Genomic DNA, 15540 nt, shown 5'->3' with positions numbered 1-15540 from the left:
TCCCTCTCACTGTGTGCTCCTGGAAACATCACAGAGCACTTTAGTTTCCTCCTGGGAACATCATAACTGGGCTCACATTCTAGACTAAGGACTTGCCATTTAGTCATCACTGACATGGCAAAAGAAAGCAAATAAAGTAGATATGCTGGTGATAAATACAGTATTTGAAATATTAAATATATGCTACAAATCCCAAAAAGTGGGCACGATAATACTAGAAACTGCACAGACTCCCTATTTCTATAAGACAAAGCTACTTTTTATAGGCTGGAGCTTAAGCAAGTTAACCTACACTTAAGACAGCTGTCCCCTGGCCCCTTTGGCCCTTCTCGCCTCAGCTTCCACACCTCCAGCAGCAGTGGGACAGAGTTGGAGGAGGCCTACAATTCATTTTCAGTTACCAAATTACTGAACAACAGAGAATGCACAGTTTTCATCAGTAATGGCCTTGGTGTAAGATGAAATTCTCTTCTACCTCGAGAGCAGCAGGATATAGTAGAACACAGCCAGCAACTCAGGTGGCTCTAGGTTTGAAGCTCAGTTTTGTAATGAACTTCAAGACCATTGGTTTCTCACTAAACATCTCTGACCCTTCAATTCCTCACTCTTAGCATGAGAATAGTAAACAGGTGGTAAAAAAACACGTCAAGTGTTTAGCAGTTAATTCCATTCCTAAGAGATCTGTAAATTTGAAAAGAAATGTGTAATGTTTGGACTCTTTTGTGAATGTGTGAGCGCATTCTGAGCATGTGCTGGCTGCGCTTACCAATGGCGCCCCTGGGAAGAAAGGCAATGCCCACTGAAGGGAAATGTCAAAGCTCAATTCCTGGAGCTTAGAGCCAGGAATGGTAGGAGGGGACATGAGGGAAGACAGCTTCTAGTCCAGTCTTCCAGGACTTCACTGGTAGGAACATTTTGAAGTTTCTACAAATGACTTTCTGTTTCTATTACATAAAAAAAAAAAAAAAAAATCCAACCACTTAAGTGACACGCGAAGAGCTGATGTTGTTACCTTGGAAACATTCACTGAAACTCTGCTCAAGGCAGCCAGCGACTTCCAACTGAAAGGTCTTCTAAGAGAGCCCTCAAAATGGTCATCGACTAACTCAATAATGACAGAGTAACTGGAAAACACATAAAGGGTGTTTTAAAAATAAAAAGCATGAAATCAATCTGTTTTAAAAAAATATTGTTCCTCCTACCAAGAATGAAGATGCATAAAAAATAAAAAGTAAATCATCTTATCCTAAATTCCCCTAGACTGCTACTGAGAAAATATTAATGAAAACCTCACACTTTATGTTACAAACTTTCAGGCTGATTTCAACATGTACAGGAAAAGAACAGAAATATTTCTCCCAACATAAAAGCTGTACTGTTTAGATACTAATATTCACTGATATTAAGAGGAACAATTGCCACAAAGATTAATTCAATGTCATAATTTATTATTCTATATATAGTATAACAATGTTAGTGTATAAGGCACATAAGAGTATCAATCTCTATTAGGCCAACAGGAACATGACTGTTTTCTGTGGCAATGAAAAATTAAAGTGGAGGCCAGAAATTTCATCATGTCCCCTTAAGTCATTAACTTATTTAAAAATCACTCCAAACCTTGCGTGGTAAAATGGAGGGCCTTTTCGATACAGCACTGCAAAGAAAAAGAAAATGTGTAATCACTTCAAATCAAAATCTTATTTTTATTACTTAAGTTTTTTCTTCTCCAGAAGGACATAAACACCCAATTATCTCTATATGGGTAATGTGCAGTATGCCCTGTAGTCTATTTTTAAAATTCAAACCGTTTTTTGCCTCTGAAACAAAATGCAATTAGTAGAGCAAATCTGTTGCCAAGACCCTAACATCCTCATCCTCTTTTTCACTCCACGAATGAATTCCACAGTCCACACAAGCAATTCTTGTCTTGCTTCTTATGATGGTCTTGCTTCATCTTATACTCTCTGGAGTGAGAGTGTGAAAGTGTATCAAGAGTATACAGTTTGTATAACATAGATCAACATTTTGTTGTTTGTATCAAATTAGTGTAATTTAAAGTGTCTAAATTAATCTGGCTAGGTATTGACTTAGGTGTTGGCACTAGAAGTGAACAAGACTCATGCTTATTTTTAAGACATTCAAAGTCAAGTGGGGGCGGAAAATCACATAACCATACACACCACTCAGAGATCAGTCTGTCCTACTACAGTAGTTGCCCCTTATCCATGGGGGATATTTTCCTAGACCTCCAGTAGATGCCTGAAACCGCAGAGAGTACCAAACCCCATATATACCTATGTATGTTTTCTATCTATCTATATCTATACATAGATATGTTTTTTCTTATATATACACACATACCTATAAGAAGATTAACAACAATAACTAGTAATAAGACAATTATAACACTGTACTATAATAAAAGTTATGAGTGGCTTCGGGGTCATTGTTAAGTAAAATAAGGTTTACTTGAACACAAGCACTGCAATACTGTGACAGTCAATCTGATAACCAAGACTGCTACTGAGTGACTAGAGGGTGGGGGTTGTATGCAGCATGGAAAACAGGGATGATTCACATTCTGGGTGGGACAGAGAGGGACTGTGAGAAATTTCATCATGCTACTCAGAACAACACACAATTTAAAACTTATGAATTATTTCTGGAATTTTCCATATTTTCAGATTGCCATTGACCATGGGTAACTGAAACCGAGGAAAGAGAAATCTCAAATAAAGGGGACTTCTGTAATTCAATTTGTGGAGGTCAAGAGTTGCCACCTGGAGAGGGAGCCTGGGGCCAGAGACTCTGCCATGTGGACCCTAGAACTGCACAGGGAACCCTCTGGAGGCACACAGTCTGTGGCAGGGAGGTAAACACTATACTCCTAGGAGTATTAAGATTAAATAAGACAAGAGAAGAAAAGCACCAGAGCAAAAGGCCTGGTCACCAAAGGAGCCAGCAGCCATGGCAGCTTTTGGGTGGGGGAATGTAAGGAAAGGCTCTCCCTTGGTTTCTAGTCTGGTTTTCACCAGTGGGAGATCAAGCTGAACTAGCTCGGCAGCTGCACTTGATTTGAGATCCATATCACTTGTTCCAAATACTGCTCCTGGAATGAAATTTGATTGACACGATTTATTCAAGGAAGAGTTTCCCTGATAAGATGTGAATTTCATAACAGCCCTTTGTCATGAGTCATTAGCTCTGTAAGCAGAAATAACTGTTAAGAGAATGTCCTGGGTTTAACCCATGTTGGCAGTTCTAAGGTATGCGTGATTAGGTCACCAGCCTTCGAACCTAAAATAGTATTGTTAAAAACCAATGGCACCGTCCAGCTATGCCTGGAGAAGGAGTAAAGTTTAGAAAGTTGATCCTCTCATCCTGGACTAGCACTGATCGTGAACTCTTGCTAAAGCAGAAACTGAAGATATCCTTCATTTGCTCCTGGGCCAGAGACCTGGTCTCACATTAATTATACAAGAGGCTTGAAGTGCATGATATGCCCCAGCTGAAGCAAAGGCCTCCAGAGAGTTGGGAAATAGTAGTTGATTTAGTTTCCTTTTCTTTTTTTTAAAAAAAATCTATCCTTCCATCCTAATAAGGTAGTTTATTTTTAAATTAGGAAAATTCTCTCTATTAATCATCCACAAATATGGCTTGAGTATTGAAAATATATGATATAAGGCACTCAACAAAAGCCCTGCTGCCCTGCAATGCACTTTTTTAAAATAAAGAAAGTTATTTTATAAAAATGTTGTTATCCATGTCGTATAATGAGCAAACAGAAGCACAAAGAGATGAAGAACCTTGCCTGAGGTCATAAGTGGAGCCGGCTCTGAACCCAAAGAGCACTTTTTCTATCACCCCATGCCACCTCTTAATGTATCACTGTAGCCTTATCCACTGGAAAATTCTAATTAAATTTCACTCACACAATGAGAAAGTTGGAGAAGACCTGCCAAGCATTTACGCTGAGTGGCTATTCTTACAGGAGCATGAAAAGGAGAAGGGGGCAGAAAGCCAATGAAGTAAAACGGAACAGGCACATCACTCACTTATTTAAATAATGTGACTTGTGGCCAACAAAATTATCTGGAAGCCTAGCAAACCAATCTCAAGCTAATCCTGATCGTTTGTGTGGTAACTCTGTGTTAGGATACCTGTACAGAAAATCCAGGCATGAAAGAAACAAAAGAAGCCATTTATCTTAAGAGGGATGAGTGACCTTTATTTTGGATTGCTGACCCCCTTTGAGAATTTAATGAAAGCTATGGACTCTTGATCCAGAAAAATGCACCAATCCATAAACACAATATTTTGAATAAAATTTCAGGGGTGCAGGTGCTCCCTAAGACCATCATATGAGTCTAGATTAAGCACACTCAATTTTGGAGCATTTAAAAGGGCTCAAAAAACACACAGAACAAGTATGTGACAGCTCAAAAGATTTTAAGGGCTATGACTTCTTAGATGGCCTCTCATACATCTTGAAATTTTAGTTTGAACCTAACAATTCTGAAAAGCATCCAGGAAGCAGCACCATCACTTGGCAGATGAGGAAAATGAGTTTCGAGGACTTATTGAAGAAGTGACATGAGTGATTATGTTTACTCACTCAGGCCCATGGCTTTAAGTGCCAGGTATATAATGACAAGTCCAAATTTCTATCTCAAAGCTCTCCATGCTTCAGAATTGCCTGTCTTCACAGTATCGCCACTGAACTTAATATGTCCAAAACATTAAGCCAAATAGCTAGGCATTATTCCTGGTTCCTCTCTTACCCACAGATCTTACATTCATTTTGTCTTTGGGGCTGGTCAAGCTCAGTTTTCCTAACTAGTCTCTCTGCTTCCATTTTTGCCCTCCTGCAGTATATTAGTAAGAGAGCAGACAGAGGGTCCTGTTAAATTAAGTCATTAAATTTAAATCAACCCCTTGCTTAAAATCTCCCAAGATGTCCACTCAGCAGAAAAATATCCAAAGTCTCTGCCAGGTCCTACATCACCTGGGTCTGGCCCAACGCTTAGACATCACCTCATGTCACTCTCCCTGTGGATCTCTAAGTTGTAGACACACTATCTTTTTGTGACCTGACGAGCTTGTTTCTACCTCAGGGCCTTTGTGCCTAACGTGCTCTTCCCCAGATTCTCAAGTGACCTGCTCTCTCATTGTGGTCACTTCTTTTCAGAGCGCTTTCTTGACTGCGTTTACTAACTTCTTTTACTCTTTAGCCTGTTACTCTGCTCTATTTTTCTTATGGTACTTATCAGTTCCTGAAATTATATTACATATGTGTTTGCTTGTTCGTCTCCTCCACCAGAACATAAACGGCTCCATCAAGGCAAATGAGCCATTCTCCTAAAACTGCAGTCTCCCTATCAGAAAAATGAGTGTAGTAAGTATCCATCCCATAGAACTGCTGTAAGGATTAAATGAGATAATGGTTGTAAAATACTCAGCATGTAGTAAATGCTCAATACATGATCGTTATGATTATTATTACAATTAGGTGATTATTCTCATTTGCCATCTGAGGCAACTGAGGCCCAGAAGATAAGAAACTGTTGCATGGCTTATGACAGGTGGGGCTGGCTGCTGCAGAACTCTTTCTGAGGATCACAGAGTAGATGAAAGGAAAAGCCTGACTTAGGGCTGCAAGCTTCTACTCCGGGCTTTTCCCCTAGATTGGTTTTTCATTCTTTCTGAACACACCCTCTACTCCAATCCAAATATCCAATATTCTTATCTAAGCCAAAAGGAAGACATTTCTTAGAAAAGATCAGCAACAGCACATATAACCACTTTGCTTTTCCACCCTAGGATCTGATGCAAACCCTGGTTGTGACACCTACCAAGCCAAGAATTACTTACGTAGATCTGTTCCATACTTAAGTCCTGTTTTGGGCACCCAGCCCTTGCTTCGGAAGTAATGGTATGCCATGTATGTAGTTCTAAATGTGGGCCGAACTATGGTGAAAACTTTCCAGAGTTTCACAATTGTTAAAGGTTCCTAAAGTTATTAAAAAAAAAAAAAGGCATTATTATGTGTGTACTCACTCATGATTCAGCCAATAATCAATATCTGTAAGTGTGAAGCTGAAGCAAGGAATAAAACAAACATGGTACCCACAAGAGGGATTTAACTAGAAGATCTAGACCTGTGATGTCCAATGTGGCGGCTACCAGCCACATGCCTGAACTGAAATGTGTTCCAATCGTAAAATACATGTGGAATCTCAAAGGCTTAATAGGAAAAAAAGAATGTAAGCTACCTCAATAGTTTTGGATATGTTGAGTTAAATAAATTATGCAATATATCATAATAAATTAATTTCACTTGACTTTTTAAAAAACTTTGTAATGTGACTATCAGAAAATTTTAATTATACACATGGCTCCCATCTGAGGCTCTCATTATAGAGTGGACAGCACTGCTCTACAAACTCAGGAGAGGCTGTCCTGAGGCAGTAACATTGGAGATGGCAAGGAAGTGGCCAAGTGAAAGGGGCTGGTGGAGACTCCTGGAGGAGGTGGTGGTGGTGGCTGCGGAAGAACCTGGCAGGCAGAGGAAGGAGTGCATGCTGGGGTGCTCTAGTGTAACAAGTCCACAAGGGAAGCATGTGCCAAACATTTCACAGACTCTAAAGAGTAGCTACTACGTGTCAGTCCACGTTCAAAAAAGGCACAAGTTATTTAATAAAAGCCTTTAAAAAAATGCTCCATTTAGTCTCTGAAACTACAGAACTGGTGGCACAAATTAATAATCCAACTACTTATAAGAGAATTTTACTTTCTAATGTAGAACTTGAAGAGACGGAGAATGGTTTGGTTCAGAGAACATTTTGATGTAACAATACAAAAAAATACAACAACAACAAAAACTAGTGAAGTTTGTAAAGTTTTTCGTTTCATTTAAGTACTTAGTAAAATGATCAATTCTTCAGTTGGTTTAGGGTTCAGTCACTTGATAAGATTTGCTCAGTTGGCTCAGATGAAGATTTTAATAACATAAATAAGAGATGGAGTTGTGGGGGTATTTTTTGGGCGGGGGGTGGGGTGGTGGTGGTGGTGGCAGTTATTCCTAAGATGGAAACTCCATATATGTATAGCCTTCAAATCCCATTGTGAGGAAACACTCAACCCCTCCCCTGAGAAGCAATAGTCTCGTAGAGAAGGCTGAACTTCCAACATGGATAGCCCATCATGTTTCAGATGTTGAGGATTCTATGTAGCATCTGGAACGCTCTGACAAATTTCAGTTAAGGCCCAGGAGAGGAGGCAAGGTGGGCTAAGAATGGCCACCATCTGGGAAAATGAGTCACCCATTAGTCAGACACTCATTTCCAAACCACTGCAATACTTGGGAAAAAGATTTATATAATTAATATTTGATGAATGATAAAATTGTGTACTTCCAAGAACAGAATAAAATACGCTTTGTCTGCTTGCATTTCTCTTTAATTTCAATTTCATTTTCATTTGAATTATTTTGAATAGGTATTATTATATTCACAGGGTTCAAAATTCAAAAAGTACAAAAGGTATACAGTGTCATCTCCCTCCCAACATTGTACTCAGCCCTCTAGTTCCTCTACTAGAAGGCAAACAATGGTATCAACTTCTTATGGAACAACCATTCTTCTAAGGGCAGCTGGCTGCCACATAAAATCATGGGCTTTGGAGCTATCCTAAGTATATTTTCAAATACTAATTCTAACCAGATCAGCTGTGTGACCTTGGGTGAGTTATTTATTTTCTCTGAGACTCGGTTACCTTATCTATAAAATTCTTACCAGATGGAGGTAAGGATTACAAATATTGAATGTAAAGCACCTAACATATACCCTTTACTAAAGAAGTGCTAAATACTGGTGGCTTTTATTTTTGTTAATTTTTAGTACCCTTCTGACACAGACTTCCTGATCATTATGTAAGATATTGCTCTTCTCCTACCCTCTGGGAATGAAATTCCAACTAAAATGGTCAAAAGTGGCTTTTGCCTAAACGGTCCCAATTCAGGACTCAAAGCTGAAACTTAGAGAAAAATTCAATTCCTTATTTTACTTAGTAAAAGTAGATAAATTTGTATTGAAGCAATATGGAAATTACTATAACCTGCTTTTAACATCAGGAAAAATTTAAAGTGGATTATAACTAAATAAAACATCTTACCTTCTCATAGTAAATACTTAGACATCCCAGGGCATAGACCAGGAAGAAGGCCTAAAAACAGAACAAGCAGAAAATGCTCAACTATTCCACATTCTTAAGAAATTATTTTACAGATTGATTTCTCTTTGCCTCAAATACAAATGAATGTCCTTGAATTGTCATCAAAATGGTCACACACACACACACACACACACACACACACACACACACACACACATTTTTTAATGCCTACAGCATCTGGTATTCCTAGGCGGTCTCCCATCCAAGTACTAACCAGGCCCGACCCTGCTTAGCTTCCGAGATCAGATGGGATCGGGCACGTATAGGGTGGCATGGCCATAGACTGATAATGCCTTCTTGGTTGAAGATTTAATGAGATTAAATGTCATAAAATTTTTTTTTTTTACTGTTAGTATTTAAATTTTTTTTTAAATTAAAATTATTGGGGTGACATTAATAAAATCAAATAGGTTTCAAGTGCAATAATATGTCATATGTATATTGCATTGTGTGTTCACCACCCAAAGTTAAATTTCCTTCCACCACCAAATATCTGACCCCCTTTACACCTACCTACTTCCCCTCTCCCTGGCTTCCTTCTCATAACCACTAATCCACTGTCTGTGTCCATGAGTCTGTTTTTCATGTTTGTTGCTTTTAGTTTTATATCCCACATATGAGTGAAATCATGTGGTTCTCAACTTTTTCTGTCTGATTTATTTCGTTTAGCATGATAATCTCAAGATCCATCCATGTTGTTGCAAATGGCAGTATTTCATCTTTTCTTGTGCCTAAGTAATATCCCATTGTATATATGTACCACATTTTCTTTATCCAATCATCTACTGATGGACACTTTGGTTATTTTCATGTGTTGGCCACTGTGAACAATGCTGCTATGAACATCAGGGTGCATATAGCTTTGTGGATAAATATTTTCAAGTTTTTTGGGTAAATACCCAGAATAAGGATTGCTGGGTCATATGGTAATTCTATTCTTAGTTTTTTGAGGAACCTCCAAGCTGTTTTGCATAGTGGCTGTATCAATTTACATTTCTACCAGCAGTGTGTCATAAAGATTTAAAAAGCTATGCTCAATTCATTTTAATTTCCTTCCCTTTATAAAAACAATTTAGATTTCGTAGGCTAGAAAAGTTCATCTTTTTCCTAGCAAGAGATTTCTTCCTGGTATCTGTTATAATTTAAGTTCTTCGGAAACTTTCCATTATCAGCAAACATATATTTTCCTAAGAACTGATGAAACCAATGCCTCATTTTTATTGGCCTCAAATAGCTTTTATGAATCTATGCAAAAAGGCTCTTAGACACTTATCACAGATGGAGGGGAGCTTAATTCAATTGAGCTGATTTTATTTAAAATTAAATCATCAGCAGACTGGGGAGATCTGTAGAGGTTGGTAATTATGTCTTCTGAGATCTCATTAGTAAGTTTTTGCTTTGATAGTACTAATAAGATGGAGGGATGAGTTTTCATGATAATTTTAACATCGTATCACAAAATCTAGTTAGGGCCCAAATCATTATAACAGAAAAACAGCTCTCAGTAACAGATCTCTAAGAAGCAGATCTTTAAGTCAGCTGTGGTATCACCATTCTCAGTCCTTAAAAAGAACTGCTTTGAATCATCACGGCAGGACTGCCCATGTTCCTGACAGACATTTATGGAAACACATTAAACTGTAGAAGCGGTGTGCCAAACATGGCTGAATCATTCAAAGGAAATTTGCCAAACAGAACTGAGAAGCAGAGCTAGGTTTAACTGTATGCTCTTTGAGAACTTCTGCAACACGTCTCTGGAATAGTCTCAGGAGCCACGCAGCATCCAAGAGTGCAGAGCAATCTCATCTGCTATCTCATTACTCTTGCCTTTCTTCAGGGAGTGTCTGGGAGAAGGCAGAAGACAGTAGCACCTTTTTTTACTTGTCATTAAAAAGCATCAACTGGTCACCCACCTGGAACAGTGAGGCTGTACCCGCTAGTTTCTGATACCTGATATTCTTTTTAGGCCTACTGCTGTCATCTCCTGGAGCTGAGAGGCTGACAGGCTTTTCATGGCCTCAACCCTCCAGTCCACGCTCATACTGAAGCCAGCTCTGGTCCCTGTCGCTCCTCCACATCACCATCTGCAGTGCCCTGGTGCACCAGGCCCAGGTCAGACCCCTACTCATAGACATGTCCTCCATGATCTAGCCCTCCTGTGCTGCCACTTCTAGGACTGAGCTGCATGAAAGAATCCATGCTGTCCCCTGTCTATCTGGCAATCCTCTACTTATTCTTTAACATCCACAGATATCACTTACTCTGCAAAGTCTATCCAGTTAGCTCGTGTCTCTTTGGACTCCATCAAATTCTATGCAAATTCCATACCTTGTACATATCCATTTAACAAATAATTATTAAACACCTAATAGATGTCGGCATTGGGTACAAGGATACAAGAGGAGTAACACTGGCACAATCCATATACCATACTGTGCTTTTCACACTGAATTGTAATTATTTCTGTGCTATCTTTAGGACCAGAGTCATATTCTATTTATTTCTGTATTGTTGGTACTTAACCCAGTGCCTGGCACATAGTAAATACCCAGTGAATATTTCTGCAAAGCACTAATTGACAAAAAGAGTTCCAGTCAGCTACTAAATAGCTTTTACAAGTAACTTAATAACGATGACAATGACAGAATAGCAGACACTAACACTTATTAAGCATTTACTATATACTAGCTACTGTATATTACATGCATGATTTAGTTTCTAGAATATCTTATGAACAAGGTGTTACATAACCCTCATTTTACAGAGAAGCTGAGGCTCAAGCACTTAGGGAACGGGTATCCGCAGTGCTGTGAACAGAACTTCCTGTGATGATAGGAATGTTCTATATATGTACTCCAAGAGAGTAGCCACTAGCCAGATGGGGCTGTTGAGTGTTTGAAATGCAGCTGGCACAACTGAGAAACAAAATTTTGAATTTTTTTCGATTTTAATTAAATGGTCATATGCAGCTAGTGGCTACTGTACTCTACAGCAGACTAAGCTATCTCATTTGTAAAATGAGGAGATGAAGTAAATAATTCCAAACATCCTTCCTGCTCTGAAAGTCTGTTCTTTGTATTGTTGGCCTCACTACAAAAAGCACAGATCAGGAGATCAAGAGGATCTAGAAACACAATTACTTCTCTGAGGACACATCTATAAAATTACCAATGTGGATGCATTCAAGAAGCACACCTGAGACCTACATATACACCAGGAACTGTACTAGACACTGCAGAGGCTATCCGAGGTAGGCAAGAGCACTCCTTTGGAGAAGAAGCACACCCATGGACATGAGACTGAGGAAGGGATGCTATCTTGAAGGGCAGAAGGGACATTTCTGTGTACAGTATAAACATAAGCAAAAAAGGTGGAGCTGAAAGTCACATGAACACAAGACAGAGAAACTCCAAATGAGAGGAAAAATGATACAGTTGTTAGAAAGCCACTTTTTAAGCCAACTTTTGAGAATGCAGTTATTCAGTGGTCCCCAAATTTTTTGGCACCAGGACCTATGCTTCTATGAGAATCTAATGCCTGATGATCTGGAGCTGAGGTGGTGATGCTAGCACTGGGGAGCGGCTGCAAATACAGATGAAGCTTCGCTCACTTGCCCGCTGCTCACCTCCTGCTGTGTGGCCCAGTTCCTAACAGGCCACGGACCAGTACTGGTCTGCGGCCCAGGGGCTGGGGACCCCTGCTTTCAATAACGAGAACGTGCATTAGTAATTCTGTTCTGCAGAAGGAAATACCTAGAGTCCATTTAGGTAATTAGCAGTCACTTATTACATGACTGGAAGCATGCAATATAGCTTATTAAAAGCTGGAGAAATTCCACAAATACACTAAAAATCACTGAACTGTACACCTTAAATGGGTAATCATATGGTATGTGAACTATGTCGCAATAAACTACATTTTTTTTTAGAACCTGGGAAAATTAGTACCATAATATTTGGCCAATCTTAAACCTTGAGGTGAAAAGAAATGTTTAGACAAACCTGTTGAAACCTCTGTGGAATGATATAGGAAAGGCCCCCAGGCAACCCCACCCCACCCCCATCCCACACACCTTAGAATTGATAAAATGAAGGCTAAAGAGTGAAATCTAGGCAGGCCTACTTTGGAAACTGCCTCGGGTGATGTCAATACCAAATTACGATATTCAGTTACTGAATTCTTGGTTACTGACTCACACACAGAAGTGCATTTTGAGGTAGACTCATCTATACAGTGTCGCCCCAGCCCAGAGACCAATAGCTAAGAGAACATGCTGAAAACATACCTCTTCCAGGCTGAGTTGCAAATACTCAAAGATCCTATATGGATTTCTTCTGCATGTTAGTCTCCCTTTTTGCACCAACTGAAGAAAAGGAAATAAAAGGAACATGTAGAACAAATGGAAGTACTACGTGTTATATAGATCACATTTTAAAATGCAGTTTTCCTATAAATTTCTCAGATTTACATTTGTTCGATTCATACTGTTAAAAAATAATTTTTTATTACCTATGTGGACAATAAAGTTTTAGTTTTTCTACTATTAACATTTTGATTTATTTCCTTCCTTTCTGCCCCCATGAATTTTTCCCATGGTTGTGGTCATTTTGTTGGTAGATTTTATGGGCCTTTTTTCCCACCCAACTGTATGTACCTTACAAGCATGTGCCTAGGTTCTTAATGAGACTTCATAAACCTCATCTGAAAAGCTAGATAACATTTCTTCAAGTAGGAGTTTCACATACTACTTAACCATTAGATTATTTCTACTTTTTAACTATTACGGATAATTCTAGGGCAACTCTGACAGTGCACCCCTTAATGAAGTGGCTGTTAATTGCTTCCCACTGCTTCTCTTGTGATGGCTGATGTCCACACTCGAAGCCTGCCCCCACCGCTACACTCAAGACTGTGCAATCACCACTGCATTTATTTTTCTTCCAAACAAGGGGATTATTGGACTTGCTTTAATTTATACATTTTTTAAGGTTAAGTTATTCACAAACTTGAACGTTTTAGTTAAAATAGCCCTCACAACTATTAAGCCACTGGGGCAGGACCCAGTGCCTGCTGGTTCCCTCAAAGTGTCTGCAGTGTGGTGTCCTGACCACCTCTCACATATCCTGGATGTTTAATATGGACCCGCTACCAGTTCCAAGTAAGGGGCATCCAATTAGCCAAAATCTCCTATGGGCCAGAAACAGATGGCTTTGGAGGAAATGATGTATTTTCTTCTACTTACTTCCTCATTTGGGGCATCTTCCCTTTCGGTCACATCACCCACGACTTCCTCCACCAGCACATATTCATCATCAGGCCCTCTTTCTCCAGCACAGATGAAACCTTCTCGTTGACTGCTGTTCTCAGGCTGAGCACCACACCAGGGCAGAACATCTTGTTTGCCACAATGGACTTGGGGCAGAGGTGCAGCGACCTCTATCATGTGTTCATCCAAGCCATCTGCGGTTTGTGGGTCATGCCCAGAGCCTTCCTGCAGGCAGTCTGATTGCTTGCTGGGATCCTTCATATAGTCTGACTTCCCCCCATCTCCGTTCATCACAGAAAGATTCTCTCTATCTGCTGTGCCTTCTATTTTGGAGAGCATTTCAGAGCCCAGCTCGTCATGCAACTGAACCTCTTCATTCCTTTTTATACAAGGGTACTCAAGCGGTTTTGTATAATCCTTGAGGATTCTATGCACTGTGTTCTCATCCTGCCCCTGTCTTCGCAAGAGCTGTGTGGCCCATTCTACACTACGCTGATACCTGCAAAACAGAAACACTGTTAGTAACACTTGAATTTTAATATGTAAAAGACAAGAGAGCATGTAAAAAAGATCGAAAAGTAGTATGCCAAAATGTTTACAGTGGTTTTTCTCAATGGTGGGCTATAAGTAAATGTGTTCTTAAAACTCATCTGCATTTTCTAGCTGTTCTATAATACACACGTATTACTTTTTGTTTGTTTTTATAATAGAGCTTCATTTAACTTGCTTAATTTGAAAAAAAAAATTGACCCCAGTTTAACAAAGTATGAAAATTTATGTAATTTAAAATCGGTAGATCAAATGATTTAGGTAACTATAAAGAGAAAATGGCCATCCTTTGTCAAGATTTGTTGCATATTATTTTCAATTTTAGATATCACGTTTTCAGATATATATATATATTCAGATGTATAAATATATATATCTGTGTATATATACATATTCCATTCATAATATAAAGAGCTTTTGTTTAGTATTGGAAAGCAAAAATGAAAATTTCAATAAATTTTGTTCATAGTACCTCCGAATGTCTCCACCGCCCATGGAAAGAAATGATTGTGGCTATATACATACAGCCATGCATCCTAATGGAAGTGGCTCCTTTTTTCATGATAATTTTTCAAGTATATTTTAATGAGAAAATTCATGCTTAGTTTCTTAAACTTGAAGGCAAGCCCTGAACACACTTCCCAGGTTACACAAAGTTACAGGTTAAACAACAGGGTTCTGCTCTGGTGAAGAAGTATCAACACCTAACAACATTGCTGAAAAGCATTCATGGGATGCGAGATCACCCCATATGTAAGAAGTCTGATCAGTGGAAGGCTTGAAGACATTGTGAAACTCAAGCACTTATGCCTCTACCTACAGCAGTTAGTTTAAAAAGCACCTAAGAAGACATGTGGCTTGTGGGAAGACAGCGGCAATTTTACTCTTCACCTTGACTATTTTGTCTGTATATAGATGACTGAATATGTCATGGCTTATAAACTGCTACATCTCACAAATGATTAAACAAGGAAGTTGGCTTGTTGTATTTAAAAAAGAGATCTGTGGCTGCTTAATCCTAATTAATCAAAGAATTTCTAAGCTCTCCACTCTGTTTAGCCTATGTAGGGATGAGCACGCATTCCTATATATTGGGAATGGTATCTTAGATTTCATGATGAAAACCTGGCAAGGCTACTCTAGCACCAAAGAGGCAGGATGATGCAGTGATTACATGCATGGACTTTGGTATTGCACATTTCATGTTCGGCCCTGTCACTTATAACTGAGGCAATTGCATACCTTCTCTGTGCTCCAGTCTCCCATCCATAAGATGGGGAAAACAGTACTACTACCTAAGAAGGATCACATTATGTACTTTTTATAATCAGGGTAAAAAATGTAGCTGCCCATGTAACAGTAGGATATCTTTTCACCTGTATGAAAAGTATGGCCACCCTTGCATGCCGTTAAAAGAACTTTCTTTGCCCTTTATATTATCTAAAGCACTGCCTCTATAGACCTCACAGGTCTGTGAATCTCCTTTATTT

At 39.1% G+C, this 15540-nt stretch overlaps 1 protein-coding gene and 1 non-coding gene across 3 annotated transcripts in view; both read right to left on the bottom strand.

The window, feature by feature from the left end:
• The window catches only part of TSEN2 (tRNA splicing endonuclease subunit 2), a 34003-nt gene that overhangs the window by 1974 nt on the left and 16489 nt on the right, over nt 1–15540 (bottom strand). For both annotated transcript variants that reach the window (XM_006917632.3, XM_015593807.2), the window contains exons 5-10: nt 13478–14000; nt 12521–12598; nt 8176–8226; nt 5875–6013; nt 1621–1657; nt 1013–1124 (exon numbers count right to left, since the gene is read on the bottom strand). In XM_006917632.3, the coding sequence (XP_006917694.1) occupies nt 1013–1124; nt 1621–1657; nt 5875–6013; nt 8176–8226; nt 12521–12598; nt 13478–14000 (940 nt within the window). The remainder of the gene's footprint in view (nt 1–1012; nt 1125–1620; nt 1658–5874; nt 6014–8175; nt 8227–12520; nt 12599–13477; nt 14001–15540) is intronic.
• Nucleotides 8401–8519, bottom strand: LOC112484483. Its single transcript, XR_003048022.1, has one exon. It is a non-coding gene; the product is annotated as a 5S ribosomal RNA (ribosomal RNA).

The sequence above is a fragment of the Pteropus alecto genome, unplaced genomic scaffold (assembly GCF_000325575.1).
Source record: "Pteropus alecto unplaced genomic scaffold, ASM32557v1 scaffold75, whole genome shotgun sequence".
NCBI lineage: Eukaryota > Metazoa > Chordata > Mammalia > Chiroptera > Pteropodidae > Pteropus > Pteropus alecto.
The sequence above is the reverse complement of the archived record's forward strand: the minus strand, read 5'-3'. Positions and strand labels throughout refer to the sequence as shown.